General features: G+C 41.6%; 1 protein-coding gene across 1 annotated transcript in view; it reads right to left on the bottom strand.

The window, feature by feature from the left end:
• The window catches only part of TRPM7 (transient receptor potential cation channel subfamily M member 7), a 107,999-nt gene that overhangs the window by 46,454 nt on the left and 45,363 nt on the right, over positions 1-16,182 (bottom strand). The window contains exons 4-7 of the mRNA XM_084817192.1: positions 15,545-15,743; positions 11,997-12,210; positions 9,502-9,626; positions 8,773-8,944 (exon numbers count right to left, since the gene is read on the bottom strand). Coding sequence (XP_084673318.1) covers positions 8,773-8,944; positions 9,502-9,626; positions 11,997-12,210; positions 15,545-15,743 — 710 coding nt within the window. The remainder of the gene's footprint in view (positions 1-8,772; positions 8,945-9,501; positions 9,627-11,996; positions 12,211-15,544; positions 15,744-16,182) is intronic.

The raw sequence follows: 16,182 nt of genomic DNA, 5'->3' as shown, positions 1-16,182 counted from the left end.
CCGTCATGCCCCCTCTTTAATGAGCTTCCGTCATGCATTAAAAACATGGCTGTTCAGGCAGGCATTTGGGTGGGTTAGGGTATTTTAGAAAATGTTTTTATTGTAGAATTTTATTGTTTTAAACTGTTTTTATTGTATGTTGTACATCACCCAGAGTGGCTGGGTGACCAGCCAGATGGGCGATTAATAAATTTAATAATAAATAAATAAATAAAGCGCCTCACCCAGTATCAAACCCTTCTGTTAGAAGCCATGAGGGCAAGTATGAAGAAGTCAGTTAATATGACTAAAGTGTCTGAAGTACTGCAAGGTGCCACCGAGGCCCCAGAGCGTACTTAGAGCGTCTTTTAGATGCCTATCGCCAGTATACCCCCCTCGACCCAGAGGCCCAAGAAGACGTGGACGAAAAAATAAAAGAAGACCCAGCAGAGGCAGAAGATTCTTAAGAAAGAACCAGTGTGCCCAGTGTAGACAAGATGGACATTGGTGGCATGAATGCCCAAATAAAATGAATCAAATACACAAAAGAGAATACCAAAGGAGCCAGAACGGGCGAGAGAAAAGACAGCTTGAGAGGGGCCGTGACATGGACTGTGAGGGGCCGTGACATTGACTTCATGATTGACACTGCAGTGGCATCAAGAGCAAGCAAACGTTAGCCTTAAACAAGAAGTCCAAACACTGGGCAAAGTTCTTCAAGCCCAGCGTCGCTTTGTCTTAGAAAATAAGCCTCAATTTCCATCACAGAAGTTCATCCTTTCCAACCAAGTGATGAAGTATGAGTTAAAGAGGGAAAAATGACCCTTTAACTCCCAGGTGGAGAGGACCAAAAACTGTCATACTTTCCACCCCCACAGCTGTGCAAGTAGCTGGAGTTAAACCCTGGATACATTGGACACGAGTAAAAAAAAAAAAACGAGAGAGGAAAGAGTGGACTGTAGCTAAAAATCCTTTAAAAATCATCCTAAAAAGGCAGTAAGAAGATTCAGGCTAGACCTTACTGTGGGCACACCTGGAGACTGTCCACCCTGCGTACGGTCAGACCTGCAGCTGGAGAATTGAAGAGAGGGACTAGACCCTACTGCAGCTTGCCAGGTGAATAGCTGCCCAGCGTACAGTCAGATCCCAAAGAAGATCAAACATGCGTGTTGTAGTGTTAATAGTGTGGCATTGTGTTTCCTTAATAAGGTGCAAAAAAGGGGGGTCTGCCCCTAGAGAGGGAAATCTGTCCCAGCGATTCGCTGATAATTACTGGCTTCACCTAGCTAACATCACTAGAGTAAAGCATTTTTGTTTGCCAAGAGATATACCTGCAAACCCCCTTCATGGATCACTGCCTTGTTGTGGCGAAGGGGCTTGCATAACTCAGTGAAGCCATAAGCTATGCCGTGCAGGGCCACCCAAGACGGACAGGTCATGGCAGAGAGTTCTGACAAAATGTGGTCCACTGGAGAAGGAAATGGCAACCCACTCCAGTATTCTTGCCAAGAAAACCCCATGCAACATATCACAAGGCTAAAAGAGATGACGCCGGAAGATGAGCCCCTCAGGTCGGAAGGTGTCCAATATGCTACTGGGGAAGAGCAGAGGGTATTTCCAAGTAGCGCCAGAAAGAGTGAAGCGGCTGGGCCAAAGCCGAAAGGACACTCAGCTGTGGATGTGTCTGGTGGTGAAAAGAAAATCCGATGCTGTAAAGAACAATATTGTTTAGGAACCTGGAATGTCAGATCAATGAAACAAGGTAAGCTGGAGGTGGTCAAACATGAGATGGCAAGAGTGAACATCGACATCTTGGGAATCAGTGAACTAAAATGGACAGGTATGGGCGAATTTAATTCAGGTGACCATCATATCTACTATTGTGGGCAAGAATCCCTTAGAAGAAATGGAGTAGCACTCATAGTCAACAAAAGGGTGGGAAAAGCAGTACTGGGGTACAATCTCAAAAACGATAGAATGATCTCAGTACGAATCCAAGGCAAACCATTCAAAATCACAGTAATTCAAGTCTATGCCCCAACCACTGATGCCGAAGAAGCTGAGGTTGATCAGTTCTATGAAGACCTACAACACCTTCTAGAACTAACACCAAAAAAAGATGTCCTCTTCATCATAGGGGACTGGAATGCTAAAGTAGGAAGTCAAGAAATCACCGGGATAACAGGCAGGCATGGCCTTGGTGTACAAAATGAAGCAGGACAAAAGCTAATAGAGTTTTGCCAAGAGAACACGCTGATCATAGCAAACACTCTTTTCCAACAGCACAAGAGACGACTCTACATATGGACATCACCAGATGGTCAATATCGAAATCAGATTGAGTATGTCCTTTGCAGCCAAAGATGGAGAAGCTCCATACAGTCAGTGAAAACAAGACCTGGAGCTGACTGGCTCAGATCATGAGCTGCTACTTGCAAAATTTCGGCTTAAATTGAAGAACGTAGGGAAAACCACTAAACCATTCAGGTATGACCTAAATCATATCCCTTATGAATATACAGTGGAGGTGAGGAATGGATTTCAGGGATTAGACCTGATAGACAGAGTGCCTGAGGAACTATGGATGGAGGTCCGTAACATTGTTCAGGAGGCAGCAACGAAATCCATCCCAAAGAAAAAGAAATGCAAGAAAGCAAAGTGGCTGTCTGATGAGGCTTTACAAGTAGCTGAGGAAAGAAGGGAAGCAAAAAGCAAGGGAGAAAGGGGAAGATATATCCAACTGAATGCAGAGTTCCAGAGAACAGCAAGGAGAGACAAGAAGGCCTTCTTAAATGAACAATGCAAGGAAATCGAGGAAAACAACAGAATGGGAAAGACGAGAGATCTCTTCAAGAAAATTGGAGATCTCAAGGGAATGTTTTGTGCAAAGACGGGCATGATAAAGGACAAAGAAGGCAGGGACCTCACAGAAGCAGATGAGATTAAGAAGAGGTGGAAAGAATACACAGAAGAACTATACAGGAAAGATCTTAATGTCCCTGATAGCCATGATAGTAATGTCCTTGATAGCCATGATAGTGCGGTCACTGAACTTGAGCCGGACATCCTCGAGAGTGAAGTCAAGTGGGCCTTAGGAAGCATTAGTAACAACAAAGCTAGCGGAGATGACAGTATTCCAGCTGAGCTATTTAAAATCCTAAAAGATGATGCTGTTAAAGTGCTGCATTCAATATGCCAACAAATTTGGAACACTCAGCAATGGCCGCAAGACTGGAAAAGGTCAGTTTACATTCCAATTCCAAAGAAGGGCAACGCCAAAGAATGTTCAAACTACCGCACAATTGCGCTCATTTCACATGCCAGCAAGGTGATGCTCAAAATCCTACAAGCTAGGCTTCAGCAGTATGTGAACCGAGAACTACCGGAAGTACAAGCTGGGTTTCGAAGAGGCAGAGGAACTAGAGATCAAATCGCCAACATTCACTGCATCATGGAGAAAGCAAGAGAATTCCAGAAAAACGTCTATTTCTGCTTCATTGACTACGCTAAAGCCTTTGATTGTGTGGATCACAACAAACTGTGGCAAATTCTTAAAGTGATGGGAGTACCAGACCACCTTACCTGTCTCCTGAGAAACCTGTACGAGGGTCAAGAAGCAACAGTAAGAACCAGAGATGGAACAACCGAGTGGTTCAAAATTGGGAAAGGAGTACGACAAGGCTGCATATTGTCACCCTGCTTATTTAACTGATATGCAGAGTACATCATGAGAAATGCCGGGTTGGATGAATCAGAGGAAGGAATTAAGATTGCTGGGAGAATTATCAACAACCTCCGATACGCAGACGATACCACCCTAATGGCAGAAAGCGAAGAGGATCTAAAGAGCCTCTTGTTGAGGGTGAAAGAGGAGAGTGCAAAAGCTGGTTTGAAACTCAACATTAAAAAAACGAAGATCATGTCATCTGGCCCCATCACTTCCTGGCTTATAGAAGGGGAAGAAATGGAAGCAGTGACAGATTTTACTTTCTTGGGCTCCAAGATCACCGCAGACGGTGACTGCAGCCATGAAATTAAAAGACGCTTGCTCCTTGGGAGGAAAGCTATGGCAAACCTAGACAGCATAGTAAGAAGCAGAGACATCACCTTGCCAACAAAGGTCCGTCTAATCAAAGCTATGGTTTTCCCAGTAGTAATGTATGGCTGTGAGAGCTGGACTATAAGGAAGGCTGAGCGCCGAAGAATTGATGCTTTTGAACTGTGGTGCTGGAGAAGACTCTTACGAGTCCCCTGGACTGCAAGGAGGTCCAATCAATCCTAAAGGAAATCAACCCTGAATGCTCATTGGAAGGACAGATATTGAAGCTGAAGCTCAAATATTTTGGCCACCTAATGCGAAGAGAAAACTCTCTGGAAAAGACCCTGATGCTGGGAAAGACTGAAGGCAAAAGGAGAAGGGGACGGCAGAGGATGAGATGGCTAGATAGCATCACCGATGCAATGAGTATGAACTTGAGCACGCTCCGGGAGAGTGCTCAGGACAGGAAGGCCTGGCGTGCTACGGTCCATGGGGTCACGAAGAGTCGGACACGACTGAACAACAAAAATACCTGCAAACAGTTTTTTTTATCTTTTTCTCCTCCATCATTTAATTTGACTAATAATAGTAATGCTGTAAATGTTCAAATCAATAATCTGCATGCATAATATAGTGGCTAACATAACAATGGGACAAAACAATTAGCTAAACTGGTTAACCCCTTGGCTTCCAGATCTTAGCTAGCTTAAGGCATTGTTCATCCTAATTCTACCAGTGTTGTTCATAAAGATACTGTTATACCTTTGCATTCCTTGTCTTATGTGCTATTTAACCAATCTGTTTTATGTCTCGGCTAGTAAAACTGCCGCCCTCTACGCTTTTAATAGCTCAACAAGATATTAAGTAAGAGGGTTGCTATAAGAGTCCTGTGTTATGCTTTGCAAACCAGAATGTCTATTTGCGTAATGAAATGCTATAATTGTAATGAAATTATGCATTTAAGGGGGGAATGTAGCAGCCATATCGGGGGTCAGACTAAGTAGCCTCATGCAGTCTCATGCTTCATGTTCTTGCTGAGCTCTTGCTCTCTAAAATATATGCTTGTAAGCTGACGAGACACAGGAATTTCTTATCTTGTCAACAAAGGCTAAGGTCATGGTGATATGTATATCTTGTTCTCTGCTGTTCTCTTCTGTTCTCTGCTTATCATGGCTACCCTATAACCCATTTCTTGTATTATAAAGAATGGTGCTAGGAGAGGAAATGTTGAGGACTGCAACCCCACACAGGAGGGAAAGGAGGAGCCGTTTTCTATGTGTCACAATATCTATAAAAACAATGCGCTGATGTAAATTGGGGCTTCTGGCTCTTTGGAAATGATTCCAGCCTTAAGCCCGCGCGTTAAATAAAGAAACTCTTTTTCCTTCACTCCGTGGTCTCTCTGACTCTGAGTTCTGCAACAAAATAACCAGATCTGGTTCTGGTCAATGCCCAGAGGGAAGACTGCCTGGAAACCCTTTGTACACTGCTTCAAGATCCATGGAAGAAAGGTGGGACTGAAATGGAATAAATAACTATAAGAGCTAGAAATGTGCTCTCTTTATTTTTTAATGAAAATAGATGTACTTGGAAAGCTGAAGTTCGTGACCCATGTCAGTTTCTGTGCCCCTATAGAACCATTGCGTGTACACACACACGCAGCCTGGCTGCTGCACGGACTCTATCATCAGCTGATGAGGCTCTGTTCCAGGGCCCATCTTTTGAAAACCAGGATTGATTTCCACCAGGAGCAGGACCTTTTAGGTTGTGGCTCCAGAGATTTGGAATGTACTCCATGATTTACTTATGGCTTACAATGGATTGCCGAAATAGGCAACACAGACACACAAACCCAAAATCCACACCCAGCAGTACTTGGTTCATTGACTGATGGACAGGGCCAAAGTGTGCTTCCCTTCAGCTCTGCAGTCCCAAGTCAACTGGCAATTGTAGCCCAATGATCTTTTGGGATGGGGGCAGGGGGGAAGAGAGAGAAAAGCAAGCTCCCTGCAGCTCCTTTTTCTCTGGCTGATGGATGGTCTTCCCCTTGTGATAATGTTCCTCCTAGAAGGCAGGGGATGCAACCTCTCAGTGATTCATGGTACTGTGGCTGATGGCAGAGGCCAGTATGCTTCCTTTCAGCTCTGCAGACCCATGCCAACTTCCCTTAAGAAGTCCATTCATGGTCTTCTTTTATCCTTTTTGTTAAAACTTTTTTATTCCACCAGATCTCTGGGAATCAACTGAAGGCATGTTTTATTCTTGTTGCTTGCTCTGAATTTGAAATAGTTTTACATTGTATGACTGTTTTATTTTGAATTTTTAACAACCGTTTTATTGCCTGTGAATAGTCTTGGGAACATGTTTAGTTCAAGGGTGGCATACTGATACTGGAAATGTTGGCCCAGGTCACATGATCACCGTGGTTTAAATGAGCCAGGCGATATTTGCCTATTTACCCACCTGGGCACAACAGGCCATGGGTTGTCTGAGGGTTGTTGTTTGAGGGTGCAGGGAACATGACAAGCTGCCCCTAAGCAGGTAATTAGACAAATGGTGCCTGGCACACACCACAGCTTAAACAAACCACCATGGCTTGTTTAAGCTGTGGTGATTGTGTGAACCAAGTCAAAGTCTAAAGATTTTAGATTTCAAGATTTCATGAACTAGGGTCTATTTCATCAGATCTATCTTTGTTAGTCTTTAAGATACTACAAGACTCTTCATTGTTCTTACTGCAACGGACTAACATGGCTACCTCTCTAGAAATTGGAAATTATCTGTTTTAAAGCTGAGCATCCCGATCAACCCTTCAGGGGGCTTGGGAAGCCAGCTTGGAACCAGAACAAAACAATAAGCCTTGACACAAACATATGAGAAAAGTGTTTAAATTCTGGCAGTCCCACCAAAGAAGTAGATTTGGAATGCCCTTTGGAGTAAGTCAAAATATGCCGATAAAAAATATAAAAATGCACAATTATTTTCAGTTCAAGGTCAATGTGTTTAACTCAAAGTATACATACAAATCTTCCCTGAATATTAATCATCTTCCCTGATACCCGTATACGTAAATACTAGTCAGAAAGCTAATATTCATAACATAATACTAGACTCAACGTATTCCTTCTTTTGCACAAACAAGTTAAAATGCTGAGCAGCATGCATTTTAAATACAGTTAATCATACACAAGGTCTAAAGTGTGGTTTACACATGTTGAAGACCTAATTAAACTGCAGCCAACTAAGTCAGCACAAAATTGAACACAGTAAAACTGTAAACATGTAATGACTTTACACAGTAAAAAAATAGCCCATAGCTAGAACAAATACAGAACACGTAAGCAGTATAGCACTTCTCTTTGCCAACTGGTAGTCAAAACAGATTCATAGTTCTAAAAAAACAAAGTAGATGTACAAATACACATTATTACCCTGCAACAAACTCATACAAATGATACTTTAACAATGATCTTGACTGAAGAAGTAGATTTAAGTAGAGAAAAGTCAAGATTTCCCTACACTATTCACATGCAGATTCAAGTATTAGATGTCCACAATTATATCCACCCCTAAACAGAATGGGACTCCTAACATTACATAGTGCAAAGAGAACTGGAAATGTAAATCACCTGCACTTCTTGTTCCCTGTGCATCTTTGTAATGGCTGAAGCCATTCAGGAAGCCCAACCGCAAAAGGATAAAGTATCAGTTTATACTGAGGTATTGATGGGTGGTTCAATGGACTGGGGAGTTGTATTGTGGATGGGGCTGAAATTCCCCTAACGGATCAGGTTCACAGTTGGAAATGGTATTAGATCCATTGTATCTATTGATATTCATGATGTCTGTACATGATGCACCTTCCACTAGTTAAGGCTGCAACAGCTGTGACCCCTTCTGGACTGAGATAGCCTAGGCACTGTTATTCACTCTAGGACAATGTCCAGATTGGATAACTGCAATGCATTGTATAGAGGGCTGTGTCTGAGAACTTCTTGAAAATTTTAATTGGCTGAAAAGACTGCTGTAGATCAATTATCAAAGTCTGCCTTAGGAAATCTATCTTTTGCAGCTGCCAGTCCATTTCTGAGGCCAACAGAATAGGCCAGATCAGAGTGCTGGTGCTTACCTTTACAGATTCAGACATCTGAAAGACCCCCTACTCCCCTTCTCTGGATGCCTCAAAATCTGACATGCTCTCCAGGTGATCTTATGCTATCTCAGCACCAGTAAAATACCTTTTCCATCTACCCAGGCCTTTTAAAAGATTGCTTGGTTATGTTTTACTGCTCTATGTTTACATTGCTCTGATGTTTTAAACTCTTTTTGGTATATTTGGTTTTATTTTTATTGTTCTGTATTTCTATAAACCACCCCAAGAGTGGTAACACTGAAAGGCAGAATATAAATCTTCTTACTATTAATAATATATGTATTCAGTAGAACCAACTGAAGTGGAAAAGCTTTCCCTGGACAGGGACAGTTTCCTCTTTGAATGAACCACAATACTGCAAATCCCTGATAAAAGAAAGTTAGCACCTCTCCCTGACTTGCTATTTTGCTATGTGCAGGCAGTTTTCCATGTGGGAAAACACTCAAACTTGCAATCCCAGTTTCCCTCCCCAGTTATACAAGTCCACAGAAAGCTTTACCACTTTACATCCATTTCCTAGCTGCAGGCTTTTTAAAAAAAACTTCAGATAGAATAAAAAGCCCCAACACCACATATTTTGCTAATACTGGGCTACACATACTTGCATGGATCCTTTGCAAGTTGATTGTTTTTTCCAGTTCTCGTCGTAGCTTTACTTCTGCTCCATATTTTCCAACTGTTCCATCGTCCACCAGTATGAAATGGGAATGAAGATTGTTCAGGACATTTAATTTACTTAAAGGATTTAGCAGGGTTTGATATGGAGCAACAATCTAAACATAAAACAAAACAAAACAAAACGAACCTGTTCAGAAGGACATAAATCAGATCTACTTCTTTCAAAAAATTTGTCAGGCTTCAAAATTCCAATTGCATTTGCCCATTGCCAATGACTTGTTTATTTATCAGCTGTGGACTTCCAATTCATTCCTGTAGATAAGAAGTTGTAATGCAGGAAGAAAGCTGAACATGAATTCCATTCAAAAGTGGTTATTATATTAATAATGCCACAACGAAGTATGAATATAGCAAGGAAAAAGGAACAAAAATAATTAATGACATTTAATTATTTTAAAATATCCCATTGGAATACTGATTCAGCTTGATTCAGGTATGCCTATATCTAATTCTGGGATGGGAAATTGACACAGGACATGCATGCACTGTAAAGGTGGAGAGGACCCTTTCACAGGAAGAGCTTTCCCATTCACAATCAGACTTCACAATTGGACTTCATGAATTGATGAATTCAGATCAAAGCCTTAATGTAGTTATGAAGGTTTTTCCATAACCAGTCAAGGGCACAAGAGCAATAACAGGACCAACTTACATCTCTCCCAACGAGGTCATTTCTGTTTTCAATCACTCCCCAAGGAGCTATACCAATAGTGCAAATCTTTCGAGATGATTGAGAAGCATGTTCCTTGAGGGCATCGCCAACATGTTTTGCAACTCCTGTGCAAGAAAGAAGTGTTTTATTACTAAAATTATGTCCTATTGGTAATAAATATCCACAGAACTCAATGGCCCAGTTCATATATCTTAGCCAACCCATGCTCAGCCATTAAAAGCCAAGCAAAATAATAAAGTTTTCAATGCTCATCTAAACACCATCCGGGATGGTGCTAGTTTTACATCCTTCAGGAGGAAATTCCATATCTGGAGTGCTGCAACAGAAAAAGGGCCCTCTTGCATTCCCATCACCTGAACCTCTTCTGGTGGTGTGACATATAACAGGACCTGAATTAGTGAATTGGAATGTACAACAGCTGAATCATAGTTGGGCCAACTATGAACTATGCCACCTTACTATCTTAAAAACAAAGAAGGTTATGGAATCTCTTTCTGAGTAATACATTCCAGATTAAAACTTCCCTACCATTCAGAAGTTTTTGTGAATGTTTAACTAGAGCTGTTTTCTGTAATTTAACTCCATTGCTTCCTATTCTATCCTCATGGTATATGGCAAGCAATTATTTTCTCTTTTCCTACTTCTGTTAAAATTCCTGAAAAATCTGAACACATGACCACTTAACTTTCACTTCCTAACTTAATCATATGCCATAACTAAAGTCTCTGTTGAAGAAACAGTTTCTAAAGTTAGGCTGGAAATTCATGGGGCCGCTAGACACAAACTAATGGAGACATTAAGGGCGCAATCCTATGGCTGTTAATCAGTGGCTAGATGGTCATAGGATAGGTCAGTTCCCAGATAACCCACCCCCATCCCCTCCTGCACCGCTTCGTAGGCAGCGTGGATCGGCCCTGCACTCATAAGAGCAGTACAGAGCAGCAAAAATGGGGCATTCCTGGGGGCGGGCCGGGGAGGTCAGAAATGCCGGTACGACACATCCTATGTGTCTTCCAGCCGTTGCTTCCCACACTCCAAGGTCCGGTGGCTAGACAGCCGAAATCGGCTCTCTAGCTGCAAAAGCAGGAGAGGGGGAGCGAGAAGGAGATCTGCTCTTCACCACTCCTCCCACCCGGGGTCGGAGGCAACCATCAATCTCGATAGGATTGCTCCCTAAGTGACATTTTTTGTAAGAAAAATGCCAAACATTTTACACTGTGCTTTAGCCTCTGAGCCTAGAGAAACATCTTCTGCTCAGTTTAAAAGAGAAAGTACTCCTACGACAGCACTGAAAGACATTCAAGAACAATACAAAACATTTTAGTTGATTTTTGATCTCTTACATGAAGAACAGTATTCATGTGTTGAAAATAAACGTGTGTAAAAACTAGGACTAGGTTTTCAGCCTTCCAACTTGAAAGTAATGCCCAGGGCCATGAATGGGATCGCCAATAGGCAGCTTCAAAACTTGAGGCTAAAAATGCATATTTATGAAGTCAGTCTTCCCAAGTGCTCTTGAAGAAAGGCAGCATTTCACACCCTTAACAACACCCCAATTAGGGAATTTGCAATATTCCAGTTTTACTGATCCAAGATAAATGCACAGTATGTTTATGATGAGATAGTCGCAACCATCACATAATAGCCTGATATCAGAAATTTTATCATGAATCGGCTATCGTGAAGGACACCTTCTAAGCTCCTATGATCTCAAGCTGGGGCACAAGCTTGAGTGAAAATTACCACTTTGGAACAGTTATGGGTACTTTTCAGTGTGCGTGTATCTCTATCACTGATCTGGTTCCCATGTCATGACAGCAAATCGTGAGTTATTTAACCCACGATTTGTGGGAGTGTACACCCCCTGCAAGCTGCTTCCTGTTTCTATAAGCAACCTCTGATTGCCGCAATCAGCGGTTGTCAGCGTCATGTCTGAACCCAGACCAATGGGTTGTTTAGGGGCTAAACCCCCCAGCGGTTAACCCATGGTTAATTAACCCACAAACTGCCACTGTGATGTGAGAACTGGTCTATATTTATTTAGGAAGATGCCTTATACCAAGTCAGACTGTTGGTTCATCTAGCTCAGTAGTGTCTACACTGATTGTCAGCAGCTCTCCAGGGTTTCAGATGGGTCTTTGCTGGTTCTACTTGGATTTGCTGTGGACTAAACCAGTGAACAGAAAGCATGTGACCTACCACTGAGCTGTGACCTTTTTTTAGTTTTATCCTCTGTAGCATCACTTTAGCTGGGGTAAAGAGGACATAGCTTCTGACAGAGGACATAGCTTCTGATGTATGTGTTATCTCCAGCTCCAATGTCCCCGTCATGACATCAGAGAATTCCAAACCTGCTGTCTCCATGGCCCTATAGATATACATGCCATTTTGACATCAAAATAATCATACTGAGGGGGATCCACGTGTCTCAAGTGCATGGCAATCGCAAAGTATATTTAGAGTTAAGACATCACCTGTATTCACTCCTCCAGTTATAATCCAGGCTCCTGTTGTCACTGCAGCTTTAATAAGGCCTTTACCAAGCAACTGTTTGATGCGTGGATGAAGCTCAAATTTCTGCATCCCTCCATGAACAGAAACAACAAGCTTTGGCAGTTCCATCTGCCATTCTTTAAGCATAAGCTGTAGGATGGCTTCAGGTTTGGTGTCATATGACAATCGCACATACTAACAAGAACAAGTTAGGAAATATTAACAATTTTTAATAATGCAATCAGGAAAATATAACATGGACTTGCATAAAATACAATTAATATGTGAGGATAACTGTGTAATTCACAGGTCTATTCTGAATACATGATAATTTCTAATGGGATAATTTCTAGCCATAGGATTTTGAATAATATCTTCCACAACAGATACTTTTTGAAGTCTTGATTTAAGTGATACACAGTTCATTTAATTTGTAAATATTGCAGACACTAAAAATCCAGACGACACTTAGACATATTTAGTAAGCTTGCTGGAGTCACAGTAGACATATTTACAGAATATATACAATGTACAGAAAATAAGAGCAAACAGGCTCAGTTCAGAGGTCACAGCCATCAGGAACCTACTGTGGACTTATCTACTCCCTCCTCCCTTCCTCCACTTTCCTGGTTTGCGATAGCTGTATTTTGATGGGATGTCCTAATTGGAGGGAATCTATGGTTACTAATGACCATAGTGTCCTCAAACTAAAATCTGAAATGCGCTATAAATAGGTTTCTTTACTTAGCTTGAAGACAAATTATGGTTAATGGTAACCATAGTTTGCCCGGTTCAGACATTATAGTAAACATTATTATAGTAAATGTGATTCATCCAACCCAGCGTTTCTCATGATGTACTCTGCATATAAGTTAAATAAGCAGGGCGACAATATGCAGCCTTGTCGTACTCCTTTCCCAATTTTGAACCAATCGGTTGTTCCATGTCCGGTTCTTATTGTTGCTTCTTGTCCCTTGTACAGGTTTCTCAGGAGACAGGTAAGGTGGTCTGGTACTCCCATCTCTTTAAGAATTTGCCACAGTTTGTTGTGATCCACACAATCAAAGGCTTTAGTGTAGTCAATGAAGCAGAAATAGACGCTTTTCTGGAATTCTCTTGCTTTCGCCATGATCCAGCAAATGTTGGCGATTTGATCTCTAGTTCCTCTGCCTCTTCGAAACCCAGCTTGTACTTCCAGTAGTTCTCGGTTCACATACTGCTGAAGCCTAGCTTGTAGGATTTTGAGCATCACCTTGCTGGCATGTGAAATGAGTGGAATTGTACGGTAGTTTGAACACTCTTTGGCATTGCCCTTCTTTGGAATTGGAATGTAAACTGACCTTTTCCAGTCTTGTGGCCACTGTTGAGTGTTCCAAATGTGTTGAGATCTCCGATTTTCTTGAAAAGATCTCTAGTCTTTCACATTCTATTGTTTTCCTCGATTTCTTTGCATTGTTCATTTAAGAAGGCCTTCTTGTCTCTCCTTGCTATTCTCTGGAACTCTGCATTCAGTTGGATATATCTTCCCCTTTCTCCCTTGCTTTTCGCTTCCCTTCTTTCCTCAGCTACTTGTAAAGCCTCATCAGACAGCCACTTGGCTTTCTTGCATTTCTTTTTCTTTGGGATGGATTGAGGTGCTGCCTCCTGAACAATGTTACGGACCTCCGCCCATAGTTCCTCAGGCACTCTGTCTATCAGGTCTAATCCCTGAAATCTATTCCTCACCTCCACTATATATCCATAAGGGATATGATTTAGGTCATACCCGAATGGTTTAGTAGTTTTCCCTACGTTCTTCAATTTAAGCCGAAATTTTGCAAGAAGCAGCTCATGATCTGAGCCAGTCAGCTCCAGGCCTTGTTTTTACTGACTGTATGGAGCTTCTCCATCTTTGGCTGCAAAGTACATAACCAATCTGAGTTCGATATTGACCATCCGGTGATGTCCATGTGTAGAGTCGCCTCTCGTGCTTTTGGAAAAGATTGTTCTCTTGGCAAAACTCTATGAGCCTTTGTCCTGCTTCATTTTGTACACCGAGGCCATGCTTGCCTGTTATCCCGGTGATTTCTTGACTTCCTACTTTAGCATTCCAATCCCCTATGATAAAAAGGACATCTTTTTTTGGTGTTAGTTCTAGAAGGTGTTGTAGGTCTTCATAGAACCCATCAACCTCAGCCTCTTCGGCCTCAGTGGTTGGGGCATAGACTTGAATTACTGTAATGTTGAATGGTTTGCCTTGGATTCATACTGAGATCATTCTATCGTTTTTGAGATTGTACCCCAGTACTGCTTTTCCCACCCTTTTGTTGACTATGAGTGCTACTCCATTTCTTCTAAGGGATTCTTGCCCACAGTAGTAGATATAATGGTCACCTGAATTAAATTTGCCCATGCTTGTCCATTTTAGTTCACTCATTCCCAAGATGTCGATGTTCAATCTTGCCATCTCACGTTTGACCACCTCCAGCTTACCTTGATTCATTGTTCTTACATTCCAGGTTCCTAAACAATATTGTTCTTTAAAGCATCGGATTTTCTTTTCACCACCAGACACATCCACAGCCGAGTGTCCTTTCATCTTTGGCCCAGCCGCTTCACTCTTTCGGGAGCTACTTAGAAATACCCTCTGCTCTTCCCCAGTAGTATACTGGACACCTTCCGACCTGAGGGGCTCATCTTCCGGCGTCATCTCTTTTAGCCTTGTGATACGTTCCATGGGGTTTTCTTGGCAAGAATACTGGAGTGGGTTGCCATTTCCTTCTCCAGTGGATCACATTTTGCCAGAACTCTCTGCCATGACCTGTCCGTCTTGGGTGGCCCTGCACAGCATAGCTTATGGCTTCACTGAGTTATGCAAACCCCTTCGCCACAACAAGACAGTGATCCATGAAGGGGGAAGCAAAATTACTGGACAGAAAACTTACCATAACAAAATAACACTACACTACAAAATAGGATTATGAATGAGGCTGGTTCCATAGGGTAAACTGAAAAAAAAGTGCTAAATATGAATGAAGTTTGATTCAAGTTAGTGGCTAAGGAACAAATACCCACACCACAGTCAACATCACCTGGTCCTATATAACCACCTAATGAAGGGGTAGCAATATGGAGTGAAGAGAAACAGACATTAAACACAACTGATTTCTTCCAATTACATTTATTACCAATGTTAACAAAATACAAAAAAAAAACACCCTGATAACCTGTTAAATAGGTGAATTTAGTCTTCTAGGCTTCTCAACCAGTATAGGTATTAAATATATTTCAAAAGATGAAGCATGAGTAAACATCAAACCCCATTCATGCCCAAAATTGAATATTATCTGAATGCCACATTACATTTTAAATTGAAGTGCAACTCAGTCATATGGGAACTTGACTTTACTCCCATCTGTTTTCATACTACCACTTCCATGTTCAATGGCAAGTAATTTTCATGTTTACTTGGGGTATTTCATTTGAATATTATTACAGAAGCACTCATTAATTTTGCCACTAGGAGACAAATGGGGTATTTGGTACATACCTTAGCTCGGTAGGAATGAGAGCCTCCTTGAAAATTAATGACACCATAAGCATCTGTTGAACTCTGCTCAGTATGTTTTTCTACTGACCATTCTTCTATCTCTTGATTAAAATTTTCACCCAGTTTCACATCTGAATATTTCATGGCAAGACTTGCAGTAAAGCAAGCATGTTGCCGGACCAAGCGACCACAGCAACACCTGCAGATAATCATCACAATTTAGGGAACTGGGGAGACACACAGAGATAATTGCACAAACTACAGCCATTTTTTCATAGTACTGGAGACACATCTTTGTTATGGTGAAAATAACTGTTAGTTTCAGGCTAAATCATCAGTCACTGTCATATATACATTTATGGCAACTACAACCTGAGGTTTCAACATATAGTAGATATAGTTTTTAAAAAGTCATAGCACAGGTATATATAGCATTCATAATGATCATGCAGAAGAGAGATCATGCCCAAGGACTAGAGAATGCCATGACAGGGGCAGGTTGAGAATCAGCATATATTTTGCTATTCGTATCAGTAAAGGTCTATCTATCTCCAATTTCCCTAGTCGACTCACTTCATACAAGCATCTGTGTTTTCATTACATTTTCTCTACATTTTCACTTGCATTTTGCTTCCAGT

Source organism: Heloderma suspectum, chromosome 11, assembly GCF_057233095.1.
Source record: "Heloderma suspectum isolate Gila_16-S chromosome 11, 16-S_ref, whole genome shotgun sequence".
Taxonomy (NCBI): Eukaryota; Metazoa; Chordata; class Lepidosauria; order Squamata; family Helodermatidae; genus Heloderma; species Heloderma suspectum.
The sequence above is the reverse complement of the archived record's forward strand: the minus strand, read 5'-3'. Positions and strand labels throughout refer to the sequence as shown.